This window comes from Pleurodeles waltl, chromosome 3_1 (assembly GCF_031143425.1).
Source record: "Pleurodeles waltl isolate 20211129_DDA chromosome 3_1, aPleWal1.hap1.20221129, whole genome shotgun sequence".
Classification (NCBI taxonomy): Eukaryota; Metazoa; Chordata; class Amphibia; order Caudata; family Salamandridae; genus Pleurodeles; species Pleurodeles waltl.
Window position 1 is genome coordinate 1973991525 of NC_090440.1, and position 19508 is coordinate 1974011032.

The window sequence follows — 19508 nt, forward strand, 5'->3', positions numbered from 1 at the left end:
CAACAAGCTGAAATTTTCAGTAAGGTTTATTCAGAGCCTAATTTAAGTATTTCTGCTTTTCCCAATAGTTCTGATTCCTCAGACTTTTCCATTGAGAACAGTTTGGTGCAAGAAAAATTGACAATGGCAGAATCCATGCCTCCAACATCGACACAGACTTCTTTGAACACCATACCATATACTGCGACACAAGCTGAAACTATTCCGGCTGGTCAATCTGATTCAGTTGTTGATACCAGGGAATCTGGGAACAAAGAAGAATGCTCTAGGTTCAAGCGTACCACCAAATTACCTTTTAGATTTCGTGATTACCTATTGAATTGATTTAACCCTTAGTTTTTTGTTTTTTTTCTGTTATGGGAAGGAGGTGATGTAATATGCTTGGTATTTATTATATTATTTGCTATTTCTGTTGTTCACATTTTATCCTGTACTGTCGTGTGTCTTGTTGTCTTTTAATATTGTGTTCTCGAACTCACGCAGCACAGCTGAACACTCCGTGTTCAAGTGTTTAGTCACCTGTCAGTTGGTGACTGGCTCTCGACTCGGATGGTTGTGCCTTCGCTGTCGTGGGTCCCTACTATATGGATTACATTTTCTTGTTGGAGCAAACCACTTGAAGTTTCCAGGAAATCTTTTATTTATTTATTTGGAGTGACACCATCTCCACAGATTACTTCAAGGTATTTTCAGAGATCATCAACGCACCCAACCTAGGTTGAGCATTAACAGCTGTGTTTATCAATCATGAAACACACCTAGGAAGATCAGGAGTATGTATGGTAGATGAACAGAAGCTTCTTCATTCTTCTTTAGTGCATCTGAACTTGGAGGTGCAGGTGATGCTTAAGGTTTCCAAGGACACTTGAGTCGCTTGTAGATGTCCACATGAAGTATACTTGTGTTCATAGAAGATCCAGAGCACATCTAACAGAAACGCTGCAGAGACCAAAGCATGGGATACATAGGGGGATACATAGGTTGTGAGAAGTTAGGATGCATGATTCAGAGACATTTATGAGACATTAATGAGTGAGTGTGGGAGGTGAAAAAGACGAAAACAATTATACGAGTCACAACGTACAAAAAATGTGGCATAATAAAAATATTCATATGGGAGCGGAGTGTTAATGACTCAGATTGAACTTTTTCTTCTTAGGCACAAGAACGAGCAGGACTGAAGCAGAAGACACCATCAGTACAGGTGCCTTCATACACCGATTCCATCTCTTGTAAGTGCTACTTTATTGACTTTCTAGAAAGGGAGCGTGAAAATTACCTGATGCTTCTCATGTCTAGCACACGTCTTCTACAGTTTTGATATTTGATGTGCTTGTGAAGTTTCAAGAGTTCTTTTCAGGTCTAGTACAAATGTTTCTCTTATTGGAGAGAGCGCTACAATTTAAATTAATATCTCTAGGTCAATTGATAAAGGAATCATATTGAAATGCATCTCTTTGCCATTACAGCAATATCAAGCATGTTCTAAGATTTACAGGGTGATCCATAGTCAACATCTTGAATAGAATTATGATGTGATGTCAAGTAAAAATGTTCCAGATGCGGAGTGGCACAATAGCTGTGCTTCATTTCTGGACCCCGTGTATCATTCCGGACAAACATCTGTCTTCTTCTACCTCAGTCTTTATCTGGGTCAATGGGAACACAAAGAAGCAATCTAAATGCTTTATTACATGCTACAAATAATATCTTCAAGGCTGCCTTCTTTCATATGTGCTAAAGTTAACTACCATATTTTGAATTCTCTCACCTATGGAAAGTATTTTCCGTCATAGGAACTGGAAAAGTTAGGGAAAAATGTATTTTCTGTAAATGCTGATTCCCAAAATTAATCAGTACACGTATTAATTGAATTGCGAGTCTGGAATATACATTTTCCTCACAAGTGTGGGTCCGGAGTATACATTTTTCCTCCACATGTGCGTCATTGCAAAGTGGGCACTTGAGGGTAGGAACTGGAGTTTCGTTGGGACAAATCTTGCTTCATCCTAGTTTACTACTGAATATGGCAGGAGGTGTTGTTGCCCCACTTCACATCCCTGTATGCCAGTGTACCTTTGGTAGACAGAAATATGCAATGCTGGCAGGAAAGGAAAAAATGTCCCCGTCACTATTCCAAGCCCCATGTTCTCAACTGAACGTAGGTGTTTTTACAGCTCTGATTATCATCATATGAAAACTTCGGAGCACTAGAACCTACAGAAAATGAAAAAACAAACGAACTATGCAGATTAGAGCTGTACAGGTTAAAGCACTGGCTAAACCAGTAGGACCTATTGACTTTGTCAATGGTGTTTAATGATGTTGTACTCCGTGATGGCTAAAGAAGAATTAAAAAAAAAAGTTTATGAAGCAACCTCCCACCTCTTTTTGTAGGCCCATGAATCATGCATGTGCGCACCTACAAAATGATGTGGGAGCTTTTTTTCCCTTTATTTACTTTACCAAGTTGGATCAGAAACATGCATTTTGTGTTTTTGTGTTTTATAATGGTTGGGTAGAAGCAACACAGGGGCACATGTGAAGGAAAGCAACACAGAGGGAGTGGATGGGGCAGAGAAAAGTGAGCAGGTAAGAGAGAGAGCAACACAGAGCACAGGTGGGAGGTAAGCAAATGGTTGATCAAGAGAGCCTGAGGGAGAAGCACAAGGGCAAGAAAGCAACGCAGGGAGCAGCATATGAGGGCAAGCGCATCATGGAGGGGGCAGGGAGAAGCACACGAGCAAGACAGAGCACCATACAGCTTGAAGGAGGATGAGAAGCACACTAGGGAAACAGCTGGAAAACATATGCACCTTTGAGGCATGCTAGACACAAGATGGACATGGTGAGCCATCGAATAGAGAGTGGCAAATGAGTCACAGTAAATCCATCCAGTGACAGGCATTGGGCAGGCTGTAAGTGTAGGAGGCTGGCCTGGTTTGTAGTGGGTACCTAAGGTACTTACACCTTATACCAGGTCCAGTTATCCCTTATTAGTGAAATGTAGGCAGTGTCTAGCAGCTTAGGCTGCCTAAAGGTAGCTGTAGCAGAGCAGCTTAGGCTGAATTAGGAGACATACAAAGCTCCTGCAATACCACTATAGTTACACAGTACTTCTACACAATAAAAGACAATACTCAGTGTTACCACAAAAACGGTGTTTTATTTTAGTGACACAAGGCCAAAAATATCTTAAAGGCAATACTCCTTCTGGAGGTAAGTATTATACACAATATATACACCAGAGACCAAAATCAGGTAAGTAAATAGTCATATATATATAGTGCAAACAGTAGAAAATACAATAGAATGCAATAGGCCTAGGGGCAACACAAACCATACACTAAAAAAGTGGAATGCGAATCACCAATTCCCCGCTAGGCAAGTGTAGTGTGTAGAGGGACGCTGGGAGTGTAAGAAAACACCAAATGTAAGTAAAATATCCCACCCTAAAGCCCTCAACTCGGACTGAGGAGGCAGAAGGGGCTCCCAACACTGGAAAGAGCCCACAGATATCCAGGCAGCACTGATGGGAGTCTCAGGACATGGGGACAAAGAAGGTGCAAATTGCAGTTGGTGCAGCACAACAAAAGAAGGTCCCACGCTGCCGGAGAACAACTCAGTGAGTTGTGCTTCACAGGATGGAGTGCTGGGGACCTGGGCTACACTGTGCACAAAGGATTCTTGGAAGAAGTGCACAGAAGCCCAAGGAGCTAGAGATGACACGATGCACAGGGGTACTGTCGCAAAACGGGAAGGCAAGCACTTACCTCCTCCAAATTTGGGCAGCTGGACCTTAGGACAGTCTGGGTCAGATGAGTCCACCACCTGTGTTCCAGGGCGCACGCTTGTTGTCAGGAGAGGAGTCCCAGAGAACAGGTCGTCATGTTGGAAGGTGCCTGAAGGAGCAGGGAAGGGACTCCATGGGAGATTCCTTTGGTTCTTCTAGTGTAGAGTGAAGACAGGGAGTCCTCAGAGTGCGCACACCTTAGAAACTGTTGCACATGCTGGCTGGAGCTGAAGTCGCAGGTTACAGGAGTCGTGCTGGATACTTTGTTGCAGTTACAGCGGTTCCTGGAGCAGTCTGTGGTTAATCCGACGGTCAGAAGCTGAAGCAGAGGATGCTGAGGATTTCTGGAGGAGTCTTGCAAGCGAAATCTGAAGAGGAACCACAGGAGAGTCCCTAAATAGCCCTGAGAGGTGGATTGGCTACCAGGTATGCACCTATCAGGAGGTGTCTCTGACGTCACCTGCTGGAATGGCCACTCAGAGATCTCCAGAGTGTCCCCACACCTTGGAAATCAAGATGGCTAACGCCAGGGGTACACTGGAGGAGCTCTGAGCACCACCCCTGGGGTGGTGATGGACAGGGGAGTGGTCACTCCCCTTTCCTTTGTCCAGTTTCCCACCAGAGCAGGGACTGGGGGTCCCTCAACCGGTGTAGACTGCCTTATGCAAGGAGAGCACCATCTGTGCCCTTCAAAGCATTTCCAGAGACTCTGGGAAGCTACCCCTCCCAATCCTGTAACACCTATTTCCAAAGGGAGAAGGTGTAACACCCTCCTCCTGAAGGAAATACTTTGTTCTGCCTTCTTGGGACTGAGCTGCTCAGACCCCAGGAGGGCAGAACCCTGTCTATGAGGTGGCAGCAGCTACAGCTGCTGTGCAAGCCTCAGAGAGCTGGTTTGACAGTACTGGGGTCCATGGTGGTGCCCCCAGGATGCATGGGATTGGCCCCTCAATACCAGATTTGGAATGGGGGACAATTCCATGATCTTAGACACCTTACATGGCCATATCCGGAGTTACCGTTGTGAAGCTACATATAGATAGTGACCTAAATGTAGTGCACACGTGTAATGGTATCCCTGCACACACGAAGTCTGGGGATTTGGCCCTGGACAGCGTGGGGGCACTTTTGCTAGTGCAAGGGTGTCCTCACACTTAGTAACTTTGCACCTAGCTTTTAGTAAATGGAGGTTAGACATATAGGTGACTTATAAGTTACTTAGGTGCAATGAAAATGGCTGTGAAATAGTGTGTGCATTATTTCACGTAGGCTGCAGTGGCAGTCCTGAAGAAGGGTTTGTCTGAGCTCCTTATGGGTGGCAAAAGAAATACTGCAGCCCATAAGGATCTCCTGGAGCCCCAATGCTTTGGGTACATAGGTACCATATACTAGGGACTTATAAGGGGGGTCCAGTGTGCCAATTGGAATTGGAATATGAAGTCACTAGACTATAGTGACTAATTTGGAAGCAGAGGGAGCTGGTTAGCAGAACTTCAGTGACAGAGTTAACCACTACTGACAACACACACATTAGGCCACAAATTATGGCTAGCAGGATCCCAGTGAGACAGGCAAAACACACTGACAAATAGGGTTTCGACTATGAGCCCTGGGGTCCTGGCTAGCAGGATCCTGGTGAGACAGTAAAAACACACTGACACACACTCACAAACAGGCCAAAAGTGGGGGTAACTATGCTAGAAAGCGGCTACTTTCTCACAGGAAGCCTCCTTCGTTTTTTTTATATGTTCTTTATAAGCCCACACTTTGGCCCTCATTACGACTTTGGTGGAAGCCGTGCAGTCAGAAAATCGGTAAGTGCATGGGCAGTGCAGGGGCCCCCATGGGGCCGCTGGCGCCCTGTCCGCTTTTATGTGGCGGTGCAACCGACATATAAAAGTCGTCAGAGAGGGGACTCGTATTCCCCAGGGCAGCATGCTTGCAGCGCTGCCCTGGCGGATTCAGACCGCCGGCACCGCCAGGCCGTTGGCTGGCAAAAAAGTGGCAGTGCCGGCGGTCCAACTGTGGCGCGTTCGCCATGGTCATAATGTGGAGGCTGAACTGCTGCATTAGTGGAAGTCTGACCGCCATGACAAGTCTGGCAGTCCTAGGACCGCCAGACTCATAATGGGAGCCTATGTCTTTAGCAACCAATTAGCTATGGCACGCTTAGAAAGAAGCTGATGGTCCTCACATACAAAAAAATAACATAAGTTCCATTTACAACCATAAGAGTACAGTACACTTTTATTAGGATAAGTATTATCTAATTACCCAGCAAGCCCCATAATTGTAGAATAAGAGCAGAATGCACCTCAATGGGAAATGTTACATGTAATTAATCAGGAAAGCCCCCTTTGATCAAACTCTGTGGCAAGAGTAAACCAAATTGAAATACTTTATTGTTCCCCCAAATATAAAGCAACTTTCTCCTTCAGGCACTCTATACCTACTTCTTCACAACTGTGAATCCCTCCTCTATACTAGTTCTCAAATATTTGTGTGCATTCATCTAGTCTGCTGGAGCTGGAAAAAGGCCTAGTGATCCGTTCTTATGCCCACATAGCTGACACTCTGTATTGCCCTTCAGTAAGTGTAACCTCTAGGTGTTGGTAGATCCTAGTGAAGGATGAGGAAAGGCTTGTGTTGGTTTTGTGAAGGGAGGGTGATGGTTCAGTTGAAGAATTCTGTGCATGAATGTATGAAGGGCTGAGTGATTAGTTCTAAGTTATTGTTTATTTTGAAGTGCTTTGGCATTAAGGGTCTGATTTAGAGTTTAGCGGATGGTATACTACCTTACAAATGTGGGACAGATATCTTGTCCATCATATTACAAGTGCATTATATTAATTGGAAATTGTGATACGAAGGATGGGATATCCTTCACATTTGTGATGGAGTAACCTGTCCACCGAAATCAGGCCCCACTTCTTAATCAGTTACGTGATGGGGGTGAGTGGGTGGGTGTGTGTGTGTGTGTGTGGACGAACATTGTACAGAGGTTCTGATAAGAGGGTGGACACCCCATGATGTGCATATGTGCAGGTGCAAGGGCTGGTCACAATACTGTTGTGGAGCTCCTGGATCTATTGATTTATACATAGTAAAGATTGAAAAGGAGTCTTTAAAGTGTATGTGATTGTTGCTTGTAGCATAACTATTCCATTGTCATAGCTGTTGACTGTAGGTGTTTTATAAATTGAGCGCATGATTATTGTGACAAATTCAATTTCCTCTAGTATTTCTGATTGTTTTAATGTAACAAGTATAGAGCTAAACATTTTTCACGATGTCTGGATCATGAGTGAAGAACAGAAGATTAATTTTGTTTCTTCCATAATCCAAGGCAGCTGAAATAAGAAGGTATGGGTTTCTTTAGGAATAGATATAATTAGCCATTTTGTTTTATTTTTGCAAATAGTTTTGTGAGGCTGTATGATTGTGGGACTGTTCAGTGCAGCAATACATAGGATATCTCCTCTCTTCATTCATTGAAAGACAGACAGGTTCTTTTAACAAATGTATTTTTATTGAAGTTGTTGCAATCAATAAAGCAATCATATATACATTGATATAGCCAAGATGAGCACACAGTAGCGAACATAAATCTTAGTGTAGTGTAGTGACCAATATACCAAAAAATATCAAATAGATCAGCTCTCATACAAATGGGAAACAGCACAGAAAATGTACAGGTACCTGATTATAGGCCTCACAATAATAGATTAACTCAGACATCATTTAAGCATGTTCGAGCCTTAGGGCCTTTGGCCTTAAAAACAGCAGGCTCAAATTTGTAAATCTGCTAAAACAATGACCACCATTCACAAACCTTTCAATGCACAAACGGGCTACAGTGATCGTAATTGATACTGCCAAGGTTTATCTGGGGCTAAAATCAGGTTTGTAAGCCAACTTAATATCCTTAACTGATCACTCAATATGATTATGTAGATGAAAAGATGATAATTGTACTACACCAGACCAAAAGGTTTTAAGTGCAGGGCATTCTGCGAGCATATGAATGATAGCTTCATATTGATACCATAATGGTATTTGCAGAGTAAAAAAAACACAAATGCCATTATAGTAAAAATTCTGACCCACAGTCTTAATGTCTCGGTTAACTCATCTGTTGAACATCAACAATTCTGTTGAATTTCCCCCCGGAGTGGTGTAAGTGAGTGGATGGCTTGTAAAGATTATTGGGTGCAGATTTCCCCCAGATCCCGAATGATCTTAAACTGTACCCGCTTGAAATAGTTTGGATCAGCGCATCTACCTAAGCAAACTTTGGCCCATATTTACAAGAAAATGATGCAGTGTGGTGCCGCAAGCCAGCTTTCTGTGCTGTGCCGAGCTTCGCCATTAGCGATGCATCGTATTTATAACAATACAATGCATCCATGTACTTTCCTTTGTGCTGGAATACCATTGGCTGCCTAGCACCAACGCAGGCACCCTTGCACCATGGTGCAAAGGTGTGTGCATTGTAGGGATAATTGTTTATGTGCAGGAATGGGCAACCTTCCTGCACATAAACAATCAATATTGGTGTTTTCCTCCTTCTTTGTGTGCTGCAGAAAAAACAATAAGAAATAAAGGTGTTTCTCCACGTTATTGCACTTGTATGCCACCTTGCGGTGGCGTGGGAATCTGACGCATTCCCAGGTTTACAAAACCTTGTAAATCTGGGAATGCATCCGATTCTATGGGTGTTGCATGTGGGAACACCTACAGCAACACCCATGGAAGGGGGCCATGTTTACAATGCCATGAAAAGCCATGCAAGGTGGCTTTACATGGCCTTGTAAATATGTGTGAGCACACTGTGCTAGTGACAGTAGTGACTATCCCTGGTACTGGAGAGTCAGATTGAAAATTCAAGATAACTTACTTTTTAGACAGGTTGAGCTTATAACCAGAAACAGCCTCAAACCTTTCAGTCTCAGTTGAAATCTGTTCCAGTGCCAACCGGGGATTAGTAGAGTAAATTGCAATATTGTCAGCATACATGCTTATTTTCAGTTTGCTACTATTAAAAATAGCAGGTGGAATCAATTGGTTCCTGCTAAGATATTGTAAATAAGGTTCAATATAAAGTGAAAATAATAATGGGGAAAGCAGGCAGCCTTGATGGGTACCATGATGCATACTGAATGAGGAAGAAGTAAATCAATCCAAAAGCATCCTAACTGTTGGCTTTTGATACAGAGACCTAACCAGAGCTGTGACTCGTCTACCAAGACCATATGCAGACAGGACAGACCGAAGGAATGGCCACAACACTCTGTAGAAGGCTTTCTTGGTGTGCTTTCTTGGTGTACAGCAAACCTATACACAGTCTGTTACTGATGTTCCAAGCCACATCAAAAATGGTTATGGCTGTATTAGCATGGCTGGTAATATCCTGGCCAGGAACAAAACTGTGCTGTTGTGGCGAGACTAAATACTGGATCAAAGGAGCAAGACGAGCTGCCAGAATTTTGGTAAACATTATAGCATCGGAATTGATCAATGAAATTGGCAGGTATGACCCTCTCTCCTCTGGGAGTTTCTCTTTTTTGAGAAACATGATGATGTTAGAAAGATTCCAAGAGGCTGAAATTTTGGATCCATTCTCAATACTTGAAACACAACAGCACATTTACAAGCCCCTAGCGCCTCTTAGTATTGCTTTAGCATCATTTTTTTTATGCTAAGTAGGCCATTCCCTGTGCCATATTTACAAAGCATGGCATTGTGCCACTTCGCAACACCTTGTGCCACATTATGCCTGCGCCAACCATAATGCATGACGGGGGGAAGGTTCCTCCACTGGAAGGCCCAAAAATATGGGGCAGTGAAATTTACGAGATTTCACTGTGTCATTTATTTTGTCATTTTTTACATCTACCCAATCCTGTATGGGCCTTTGGGCCTACCTGTGCTTTGCTGCACTAGCGCCAACATTTTTGGTGCTAGTGCAGCAAAGCACCACAAGAGCGTACAAAAATGTTTATGGTGTTGTGGTAATGGCCGTCATGGTGCACCATATTGTAAATACAGCGCAACAATAGTGTTGTTAGGGGAGGCGCAGGGAGATACAAGAAAAGTGGCACATCGGGATCGAAGCACCACTTTCTGGTAAATATGCCCCCAAGTTCAAGTGAAGGGGAAATAAAACATGATCCAACGTCTTGTAAACTTCCAGCAGCATGGCATCCTCCACAGCTGCCTTACCTAATGGTAATGCCCTAATAGCCCCCTTAATTTACTGAATTGCTATATACTTCTCTAATTCTACAGTCTGCAATAAACAAAGGCAGGAGAGACCAGCACCAGAATATAAGTATTAATACTAGATTGTACCACAGGTGGTGAGTGACCATAAATGTCCTTATAAAACTATGTAAACTGTTCCACTATTGCAGGAGTACCATGGTAGAGAGTACCATCATTTTGCTTGATGCTTTTGCTAACTTTCTTATTCCCTCTTTCCATTATCTGCTGGGCAAGAACATGCCCAATACTCTCCCCATACTCATATTGAAACACTTTATGGTTTAAATACTTAGCTGCAATTTTTTTCCTGCAGTTGTCGATCTAGCTTGCAACAAAGCTCCACTAAGGTGGAGTAAATAGAGGACTCACCCTGTTCTCTATTCTTAGTCACTTGGGGATTCTGGTATTTGACGTCACAAAGCTGGGTATGGCAGATAACAGCTTCCTCCTTCTGCAATCTATCAGCCTGCTGAATATCTTGAAGTGTAATGCTGTGTATAAAAGCCTTCATTGTATCCCAGGCTATGTGAGGTGCTGTAGAGTTGCTATTAGCTAAGATAAATCTCTTAAGATAATTATTCAGCCTCTCAGTATAACCTGGATTAGTTAACAGAGATCTCAGAAATGGAAAGCCCCACCTTTCCCTATTAGGGACAGGGAACTTTAGGCACAAGAAGATCGGGTTATGATCTGATGTGATCTTGGGACAAACTTCCATACTTGCAAACTCAATCAACCTCTGAACTACAAAAACCATATAGATCCATGAGTAATGTCTGTGTGGTGCAGAAAGAAAGTACAAACAGGAATCGTGGGATACAGAGTACACCAGAAGTTTATTAAACCATGAACCAGTGGCAAGTCCCAAATGGCAGCTCTGGTTTTAGCGATCCAAGGATAAGTCATTGCTTTAGTAGTGTTGTCAGCATAATTCATGCTACAATTGAAATCCGCAAGGAGAAATATATCTCCCGACCACTCTGATAGTTCCAAATTCAACCAATCGCATGGGGCAGGATCATCTAGGTTTGGACCATAGATTGTGACAATAGTAATTTTCCTATGGTAGATATCAAACTGAGGAACCACCCACCTACCCTTGGAATCAGAAACCTTCCTCCGAATAGAGTAATACAGATGTCTGCTACAGAGAATCGCAACCCTATAAGCCGACTGGCTTGTACAAATGACAAGATCCAAACTGAGCTGCTTATTAAAAGACAGCTCTTTGTAAGTCAAATGAGTCTCAGTTAGATAGGCAATCCGTGGTCTGTAATCTTGAATCTCTTCCCTAACCAGCTGCCTTTTAAGAGGGCAATTGAGGCCTGCTATGTTCCATCGCATCACCTTCAAAAAAGACATAGGGCCTGATTACAACTTTGGAGGAGGTGTTAATCTGTCCCAAATGTGATGGATATACCACCAGTCGTATTACGATTTCCATAGGATATAATGGACTCGTAATACGGCTGGTGGTATATCCGTCACTTTACCGTCACTTTTGGGACGGATTAACACCTCCAAAGTTGTAATCAGGCCCATAATATCTTAATAACTGATAAGCCGGCCACCCATGTAATACCCACACAATGCTGGTACACTAAACTGGAACATTTGTGGTTGCAGCAATTGATTCTATTTATCACCACCCTCCCAACCCACCCACCTGACCACCCATCCTCCTAAACAGCAACCCATGAAACCCAAAACATCAAGATTATATGACAGACAAACCCACCCATGCCATGGGGAAAAATCATCCCAACCTGAAACACACAGAACACTAGCACAGCTGCCAGTGTGCCCACCCACCCCTAACCCCATGCCACAATGTCACCCAATGTAAAGTTCAAAAGCTCAAAACATGCCAGAGAAATATATCCTTCAGCAATTAATATAGAAAAAAGACATATAAATTTCAATAGTGGATAGAAAAAAACATGAGATGATAATTGGATCATAAAGAAGAACAACCAAACAATAAATATACATTATCAGTTCTAGCCCTGCCACTCTTAAGTATTTTTCTGGTATTAACTTCTGCATAACAGTTCTGAACTTGCCCATCATTAAGGATCTTCAACTGGGCACCCACTGCCTTTAATGGATCAATCATCTGTGGGAGCCGCCAGCGCCTATCCATTGTAGATTTACAAAAGTCTGAACGAACATGGAAGGATACTGCATCAACAGTGATAAGAGTGGTGGGTTGGGCCTTAATAGAATTGACCTGCCAAAGTAAGTAATTGCCAATATATATAAAAAAATGCTTTATCTGATTGAGTGATCTTCCGTTGAGTTGAAAGGAGATGTGCCCACTGAATTTGACCGTCCATATCCCAATCCGACAAATCCAGAAAAGCCTTTGTAAAATATTTAGTAATAAATTGTTGAGGATCATCACCTTCTTTCCCCTCAGGTGTCCCAATCACTCTTAAGTCACTTTGCTGCTGGCGGTAGCCAGGAGCTGCAAAAGATTACCCTCATGATCTCAAAATGATTTGGCCGAGGCTGTTGCAACCTTTTCTGTGTCCATCACTCACTGTTGAAGTTCCAAAACCTGGGTTGTAAGAGTGGAAACTTTCTCAGTAATCTCAGCAATAGATTGCTGTAACTGTAGATTGTCACTCCTCACCTGAGTAAAATGTTGAAGTGCCTCTGCTCGCTGGACTACATTAGCTGAATAATTGTAGAGCCAGAGGGTTCAGAAGCTGAAGTGGGGTTAGGGCTGTGGGATCAACACTTTGTTGATGTCGAAGCCTCTCCCCCATTATCCCTCCCAGCAGGGATTATATTCTGGGATGATAGACCTAGATTATCAGAGGAATAAGTGGCCAGGGGTGTTCTGGGGTTACTGATGCTACATGACTTCTCCTGGGTGGCAAGAAGTTGCCAGATGTGATAGAGGATACACTGCAGGCAGCGGTCTGATTACCACTGGGGTGTAACGCAATGCTCTGAGGTATGCTGTCGCCTCCCTCTAAAGACTTAGACATTTTCATTGAACGATCACTAGTACCTGAGGCGGTGGTGGACTTCATATTTGGCTTTGGAATTACCCAGTGCTGTAGGGGTCGGCCTTTAGAATGGGGCGGTCGGTCAATGGCTGGGATTTTTGCTACCGCATCTGTAAAATCCTTAGATGAGACAGAAGATGGTGCAGCAGGGGATGCTCCCAAGCAATATGTCAAATTAGAGCCACAGTTACCTGCTTGAATATTGTAATTGGATGATTCAGACAAGGACCCTCACTGTGTTCAGTACCACTGTTACCCTTATTACTGCACTTATTACTGCCCTAAGTCACTGGGGACATAACAACATCCACATCCGATATAGAGCCAGCCGAAGCCGTATTCTGCTGGCTATCCCGGACACCCCCTGAGTCTGCAGATCTATTTTGGTCAACTGCAGTCACTAGCAATAAGAGTCTCAGAGCAAACATTAGTCTGGAAAACACCATTGTTATCTGAAGCCGCCATCCCTGTTACAGTTTCAGCAGTTGTGGATACACTTTAGCAGATTCCCTGTCTCTGCTGTGGGTCCGCCTCTGAAGGGGAAAGCGGGCTTGACACAAGTGGCGAAGCAGTTGGTTCCAGACACAATGTATCTTCTTCTGGAATCACCTTGGAAATGGTTTCTAAAAGCACCAGGCTCACACGAGAAATTGCAGCAGAGGAGGTGGAGGCCTCTTGCCCATGGTCGTCCGGTGACATCAACGAAGCTGCAGTGCCTGAAGTAAGCAGCTTCACTACAGGGTGCCCACTCCCAGAAACAGATCTCCTCCCTGCCGGCTGCTACTGAGCTGGGCCTGGCCACCTGCTTGGGCTGAGTTAGCCGCCAATTGAACGCCTTTTACACTGCATAGTTCACTACCTTTAGGAGGCACCATAACTGCCCAAAAAAAAACAGTGTGGAGAATGCATATTTTTCTGCAAGAGAAGAAGCAACCACGGGTGACCTAAAGACAGGACAGCCACATCTGCGCTAGGAAACAGTGAGCATAGGTAAGTCAGTGGGTATTTTTGCTTTAAATTTCTTGCCTCATCTTTGCCTCTGCTATTACCTTCTGAGCTTGATGCAAGGAGCAAGGGTTTCCCAGGGTAGCAGGGGTTAGCAGAGGCTTTGATGAGGTGGGGAAGTGCTGCAAGAAGTCACAGGCAGCATCGAGAAGTCGGGCAGGAGAGGAACACGGGTACATGTAATCTGAAATCTGATATTCAGTGATGACCGCAGACCAGGATATCAGAGTCATTGATTGTAGGTTCTATCCTGATCCAGGTCATATCCATTGGTTTGACGTGACGTAATTCAGTCAGTGCTTGCAATGGAAATTTGAAAGTGCAGGTACCCACTATACCGGAGAACCTGTATGCCACTGAGAAGCTCTGGTCCCCTCCTTTGCACATAAAATAAGTGCAGGTTCTCTGGTACATGTGAGTACCTGCTAGTCTGAATCCAGTGCATTGACGGGGTTTGGTGTATTGACATGTACAGGCCCTTTCAGGGCCTAACCTGTCAATGTTACTCCCTTGGGTCTTGTGGATTTAGCAAAGAAAGCAACCTGATGTCCTTTCAGCCGAAGTATATTAGACCAGCGTCAGAATTCACAGACTACGCTAATATTCAAGAAAGATTGAGCCTGAATTTATGAGTACAACTCCTGTGCTTACAACCTGCATCTCCTAGCCAGCAGGTCCCAGGATTGAGACATTCAAACCCATATTTATGGACTTTTGGTGGTGGGCAGCACAGCAAGGTATCTTCATCAAAGGAAAAGGGCAGGAATATGCCATATTTAAGCAATGCAGCACATCCCTGTATTGGTATTGGTTTTGTAGGCAGGATTGTTTTTGTGAATGAAGGGGCACCTTCCCGCACCAAAACAATCCTCTGAGGCATTTTCCTCTTTCTATGTGGGCTGCAGAACGCATAAGGTTTTGGTGCATCCCCAAGTTTACAAGCTCTTGTAAATCTGGAGATGCGTCAAAATCCGTGGAAGCTGCTTGGGAACACCATCCGCAATGTCCATGGAATCACCTCCCTTGTGCAGAGTAAGGCAAACCAGTGATTTGTGCTGCCTTTCCTTACTCCGTATCTGTGGGGCCATTCAAAACCATGCAAGTGGCTTTGTGTAGCCTCATAGATATGAGTTCAAGGTTTGCGCTGTCAGTGCGTCACAAAAAGTGATGCATCAGCGTTGCAAGGGGCTCAGAAATATGCTCCTCAGGCTCAGAAAATTCAGCTGTCCATTTGCTAGAGGAAGTTAGCAGTGGCGTAATGCAAAATGAAGTGGCACTCTGCTAATTGTGATGCAGAGCACCTGAATGTCCATTATAGGGGACGACTGAAACGTTGGGCGCAGCCATGAAGGGGTGGGGGCCAACCTGCACCCCAGAGGCTTGTATTACACTCCCGGCAGTTAGCCATTCACAAAGCTGTATTTTCATAAATGGGTAAACTATCCTGTGGTGAAGTAGGAGGTCTGTAGATAAACCAGTGTCTCTAAAATTTCATTAGGGCTTTGGCAGAGCAAGTTGCATTCAGCTGACACTGCTGCGGCCGTACTGGCAAATAAGCTTTTCAGAGGCACATGAACCAGCCAACACCTTCCTTGGAACAGAAATATATATTTTTCCAAAAGATGTAGTTAGGGATTCAAGCTTAACAAATACGATTTTTGGATCCTTAATAACGTTGCCTCCCTTTGATGACTATGTATCAATTTTGAGATAAAGCATTCAGCATGGACTTATAAGTAGGGGTGGGTCAGAACAAGCAGTAATTCACTCCACGGAATTCTGCTGAATTAAAAAAAAACTCTGTGAGAGTCCTCAGAGTTCCTCCAATAGGCATGAAATTTGCAGTACATGCTGCAATATAGCACAGGAAGCTTGAACAGCACTGATAAATCCCAGTGAACGACACCATGTGTTGCACAAGAGTGCACGGCCATTCGAGTTGATTTAGCTGCCAAAGAGTAGAGAATCTACTCGAGCTGCAGCAAATCTACTAGAGCACGGGCCCTCAGACCGGGACCGCCTAAGTTAGTAAAGCATGCTATGGAATGCCAAATCGCAGTCGCGCTTGCCAGCTCACATTTTCTGGAGCTTTGTGGGAAACAGATTCTGCCACATAGTTAATAGCAGAATTTGCCCAGAATGTCACAGTAAAGAGTAACACGGAGTGACCAAAATTCTGCCAGTTCTGCAAGGGGAATGAAACATTCCGTCCACCCCTACTTGTAAGGGTATACCAAAATTGGTATAGATCAGTTAAACAGCTCAAGGGCGTAGCAAACTCGTTTTCAGCTGCCAGTAAAAGGAGCACACAGGTCCTTCCATCATTCCCTGCTTTGTCTGGGTGAACATATCAGCAAACATTTTTATTTTTTAAGAATGCAAACTTTGTTGACAGTCCAGGAACTGTCTATGAAACACAAACGTTTAAGGAAACTGCAAACTTAGCAAGAGTTTGATAACAGCACTTAGGCAATACTTAAGACACGGAGTCAAAGTAATTTATACACTGCCTGCTACACATATTCCACATCAGACATACATCTAGAAACCATGCAACACATGCAACACATGTGATGATTCTTGACGCACTTCTCTTATACACAAACTTCACAACAGACCATAAATAAACTATATACGGTACATACGCTGCAGCACACAATACATACTGCAAGTAATACACACGTCCTGCATACACAAAGTTCCTGGACAAGAAATGCATGACACAGACCTCTTACTCCTGACTTCATATTCCTGATCCCATACATTTATGAAAGACACCCCTCCTGACTCACGACAGAGACAGTCATAACAAATGCACATTCCTAGCTGTATATACACAGTATGTGATACACACAGTCCATACGCACACACTAATATCTAATACATTAACACCGAACTTGATCAATAGATCTCCCTAATATACTGATAACTCAAACCCCTGAATCCATACCTCTGATTCTACATACCTTAAAAGACACAGGGCCTCATTATGACCCTGGCGGCCGGCGGTACATTGGCGGTGTCACTGCCAACAGGCTGGCAGTGTTCTGCCAGTGTATTATGACCATGGCGCATTAGCCACGGCCATACCGCCAGGCTTCTGCCAGGGGGTCATAATCCCCTGAGCAGCGCTGCCCTGGGGATTATGAGTCCCCAACCACCAGCCTGTTTACCGCCATGGAAAGGCTGGCAGTAAGGGGGACTCAGGCTGCACTTGTCATAGGCATTGCAGGGGCCCCCAGGCACAGCCCCATCGCGCATTTTACTGCCTGAATTTCAGGCAGTGAAATGCACGACAGGTGCTGCTGCACCTGCTGCATATCAAAATTGCCGCTGGCTCTATTATGAGCCGGCTGCAATGTTGATGTGACTTTTTCGCTGGGCCAGCGGACGGAAACACTGTTTCTGTCCACTGGCCCAGCGGAAATGTCATAATAGGGAGCCACCAATACCGCCAGCACTGGCGGTATAGTGGCAACCGCGGCTTCAGCAGTCTTTTTGAAAGACTGCCGAAGTCGTAATGAAGGCCACAGTCTCCTGACGCTTTAAAGCACACTCGTTCATTTAACATATGTAATCTAGAAGTGGGCAATAAATTCAGGAGTTGGTGGAATTTGGCCACTCATCTGGCGTTCAGTGCCTGGAGGGCAGCCTGTGGGATTTTCTCACTGCAAACATTGTGGGCAGTCTCAACTGTTCACAGTGAGAAAGCTGTAACTTGAGTTGCAAATCTACTTGAGTGGCTGCAAAATCAACTCCAGCAGCAGCGCACTCTGGCGTGCCACATGGTGCAGTTTGCTCTGATTTTTCAGTACGGAACAAGCTCCCAGCACTAAAGATCAGCACGAGCAGGGCGAAGTACTGATTCCCACCCATTTGTGGAACTCCATAGAATCTCACAGGGTTTTCATGTAACTACACGAAATTCTGCAAAATGAAACTCCACAAGTTCCATCCACCTCTAATTATATTCCTAACTCTATGAATTTTGAATACACACTTCTGTGTACATGCTTGACTGAATAGTCTATATGAGTTTGTAATGCATTATTTATTACCAGATGTTTGTTAAAATATTTCTATATTTAGTGGAACTTTAAAAAGTTAAAAAAGAAATGCAATTGCTCTTTGATCCTCATTAATTTGTCTACGTCAGAGGAATTCTAAACCCACAGACTCTTCTTATTCGTTTTGTTTTTATTGTGTGAGACATTTACTTATTCTAATCTATGTTGTGTTCATGTTCCACAGGGGAGGAAAGTAGCCAGAATGGTTTTGATTTCCCCGCTTATGACCAAAATGGGCAACTATTGGATCAGTTACCTTTGGCGAACCAATCTGCGCCAATGGATCCAACTAAAAAAGACATTGTGCCCAAGAGGATGCTGATTTTAAGACGTGGACTGATTTTCATGGCTGCTGTGGTTATATTAATTGTGGGCATTTTAGTAAGGGTCTTGAGCCTTTAGAGATAATTTGGCTCAGAACACCAAACAGTGTTATGTACTAAATAAAGAAGCAAGAGAAGTGACACAGTGCAGTGCTAAATAAAGTTCCCAATGTTTTGGGAATACTTTATCAATACCTTGTTTGGCAAAGGTTACCATTCTGAAAGAAAACAAATATGCTTTCTAGGATTTGAAACCTGATTCCACGAGAAGGAAGGTTCCGGCACTATAATGGAATTCAATCAAAACATAGTGCATGGGAGCCCTCCCAAGAAAGAGTTGCGGAGCCTATATAGGAATCATTGTAACCTGCAGGGGATGATATTGTAGCAATGGAGAGAAGATACAGTGAGTAATCGGTAGCAATGCCAAAAGGTATTGTTTTCCTGAGCGAGATTGTAATGGCATTGTTTTATCCAAAATTGTACTATTTTCCGTTGTGCAGTTGAAACTTAATAAAATGTTTAAAAAGGTTTTGTGATCCTTTAGTATTGCACACAGTGCAAGAACCAAATGAGCAGCAGCAAAGCACGTTACCCTCATTTAAGCATTGAAGAATACTATCCAGCATACACATTGTAAGTTTCACCCACACACAGCACGTTTCAGTCACAAGATGCTAAGCTTCACAAACCTGCATGGAGTCTAACATTTGAGTGGAGAGCAGTGTTCTAATGCTGAGTGTGCCAGAGCCTGCCATGGCTGACATTGTCTGGCATGGCTGACCCCGGGTAAAGCACTGGAGCTGCAATGTCATGTCACCTGATGAACCAATTGTGATATAAAGCGTTACAGTGGAGGCTGCCGCATATCATGGCTGTTACAGAGTCTAAAATGCTTTTTAATTTTGTATTCTATTGTCTATTTTTGAGTTTGTCAAGGACAGGATTATATTTTACAAGTTTAAGACAGCATCTTTACTTTCTTTGGCCAGTCCTCTAAACACCTGTCTCCAATATATAAATAATCCTGAAGGCTCTA

At 43.7% G+C, this 19508-nt stretch overlaps 1 protein-coding gene across 2 annotated transcripts in view; it reads left to right on the forward strand.

Annotated features, from left to right (window-relative positions):
- Positions 1-19000, forward strand: part of LOC138285875 (multidrug and toxin extrusion protein 2-like) — a 724302-nt gene extending 705302 nt beyond the window's left edge. For both annotated transcript variants that reach the window (XM_069226367.1, XM_069226366.1), the window contains exons 16-17: positions 1160-1232; positions 18331-19000. In XM_069226367.1, the coding sequence (XP_069082468.1) occupies positions 1160-1232; positions 18331-18548 (291 nt within the window). In that variant the 3' untranslated portion in view covers positions 18549-19000. The remainder of the gene's footprint in view (positions 1-1159; positions 1233-18330) is intronic.
- Positions 19001-19508: the final 508 nt, after the last annotated feature.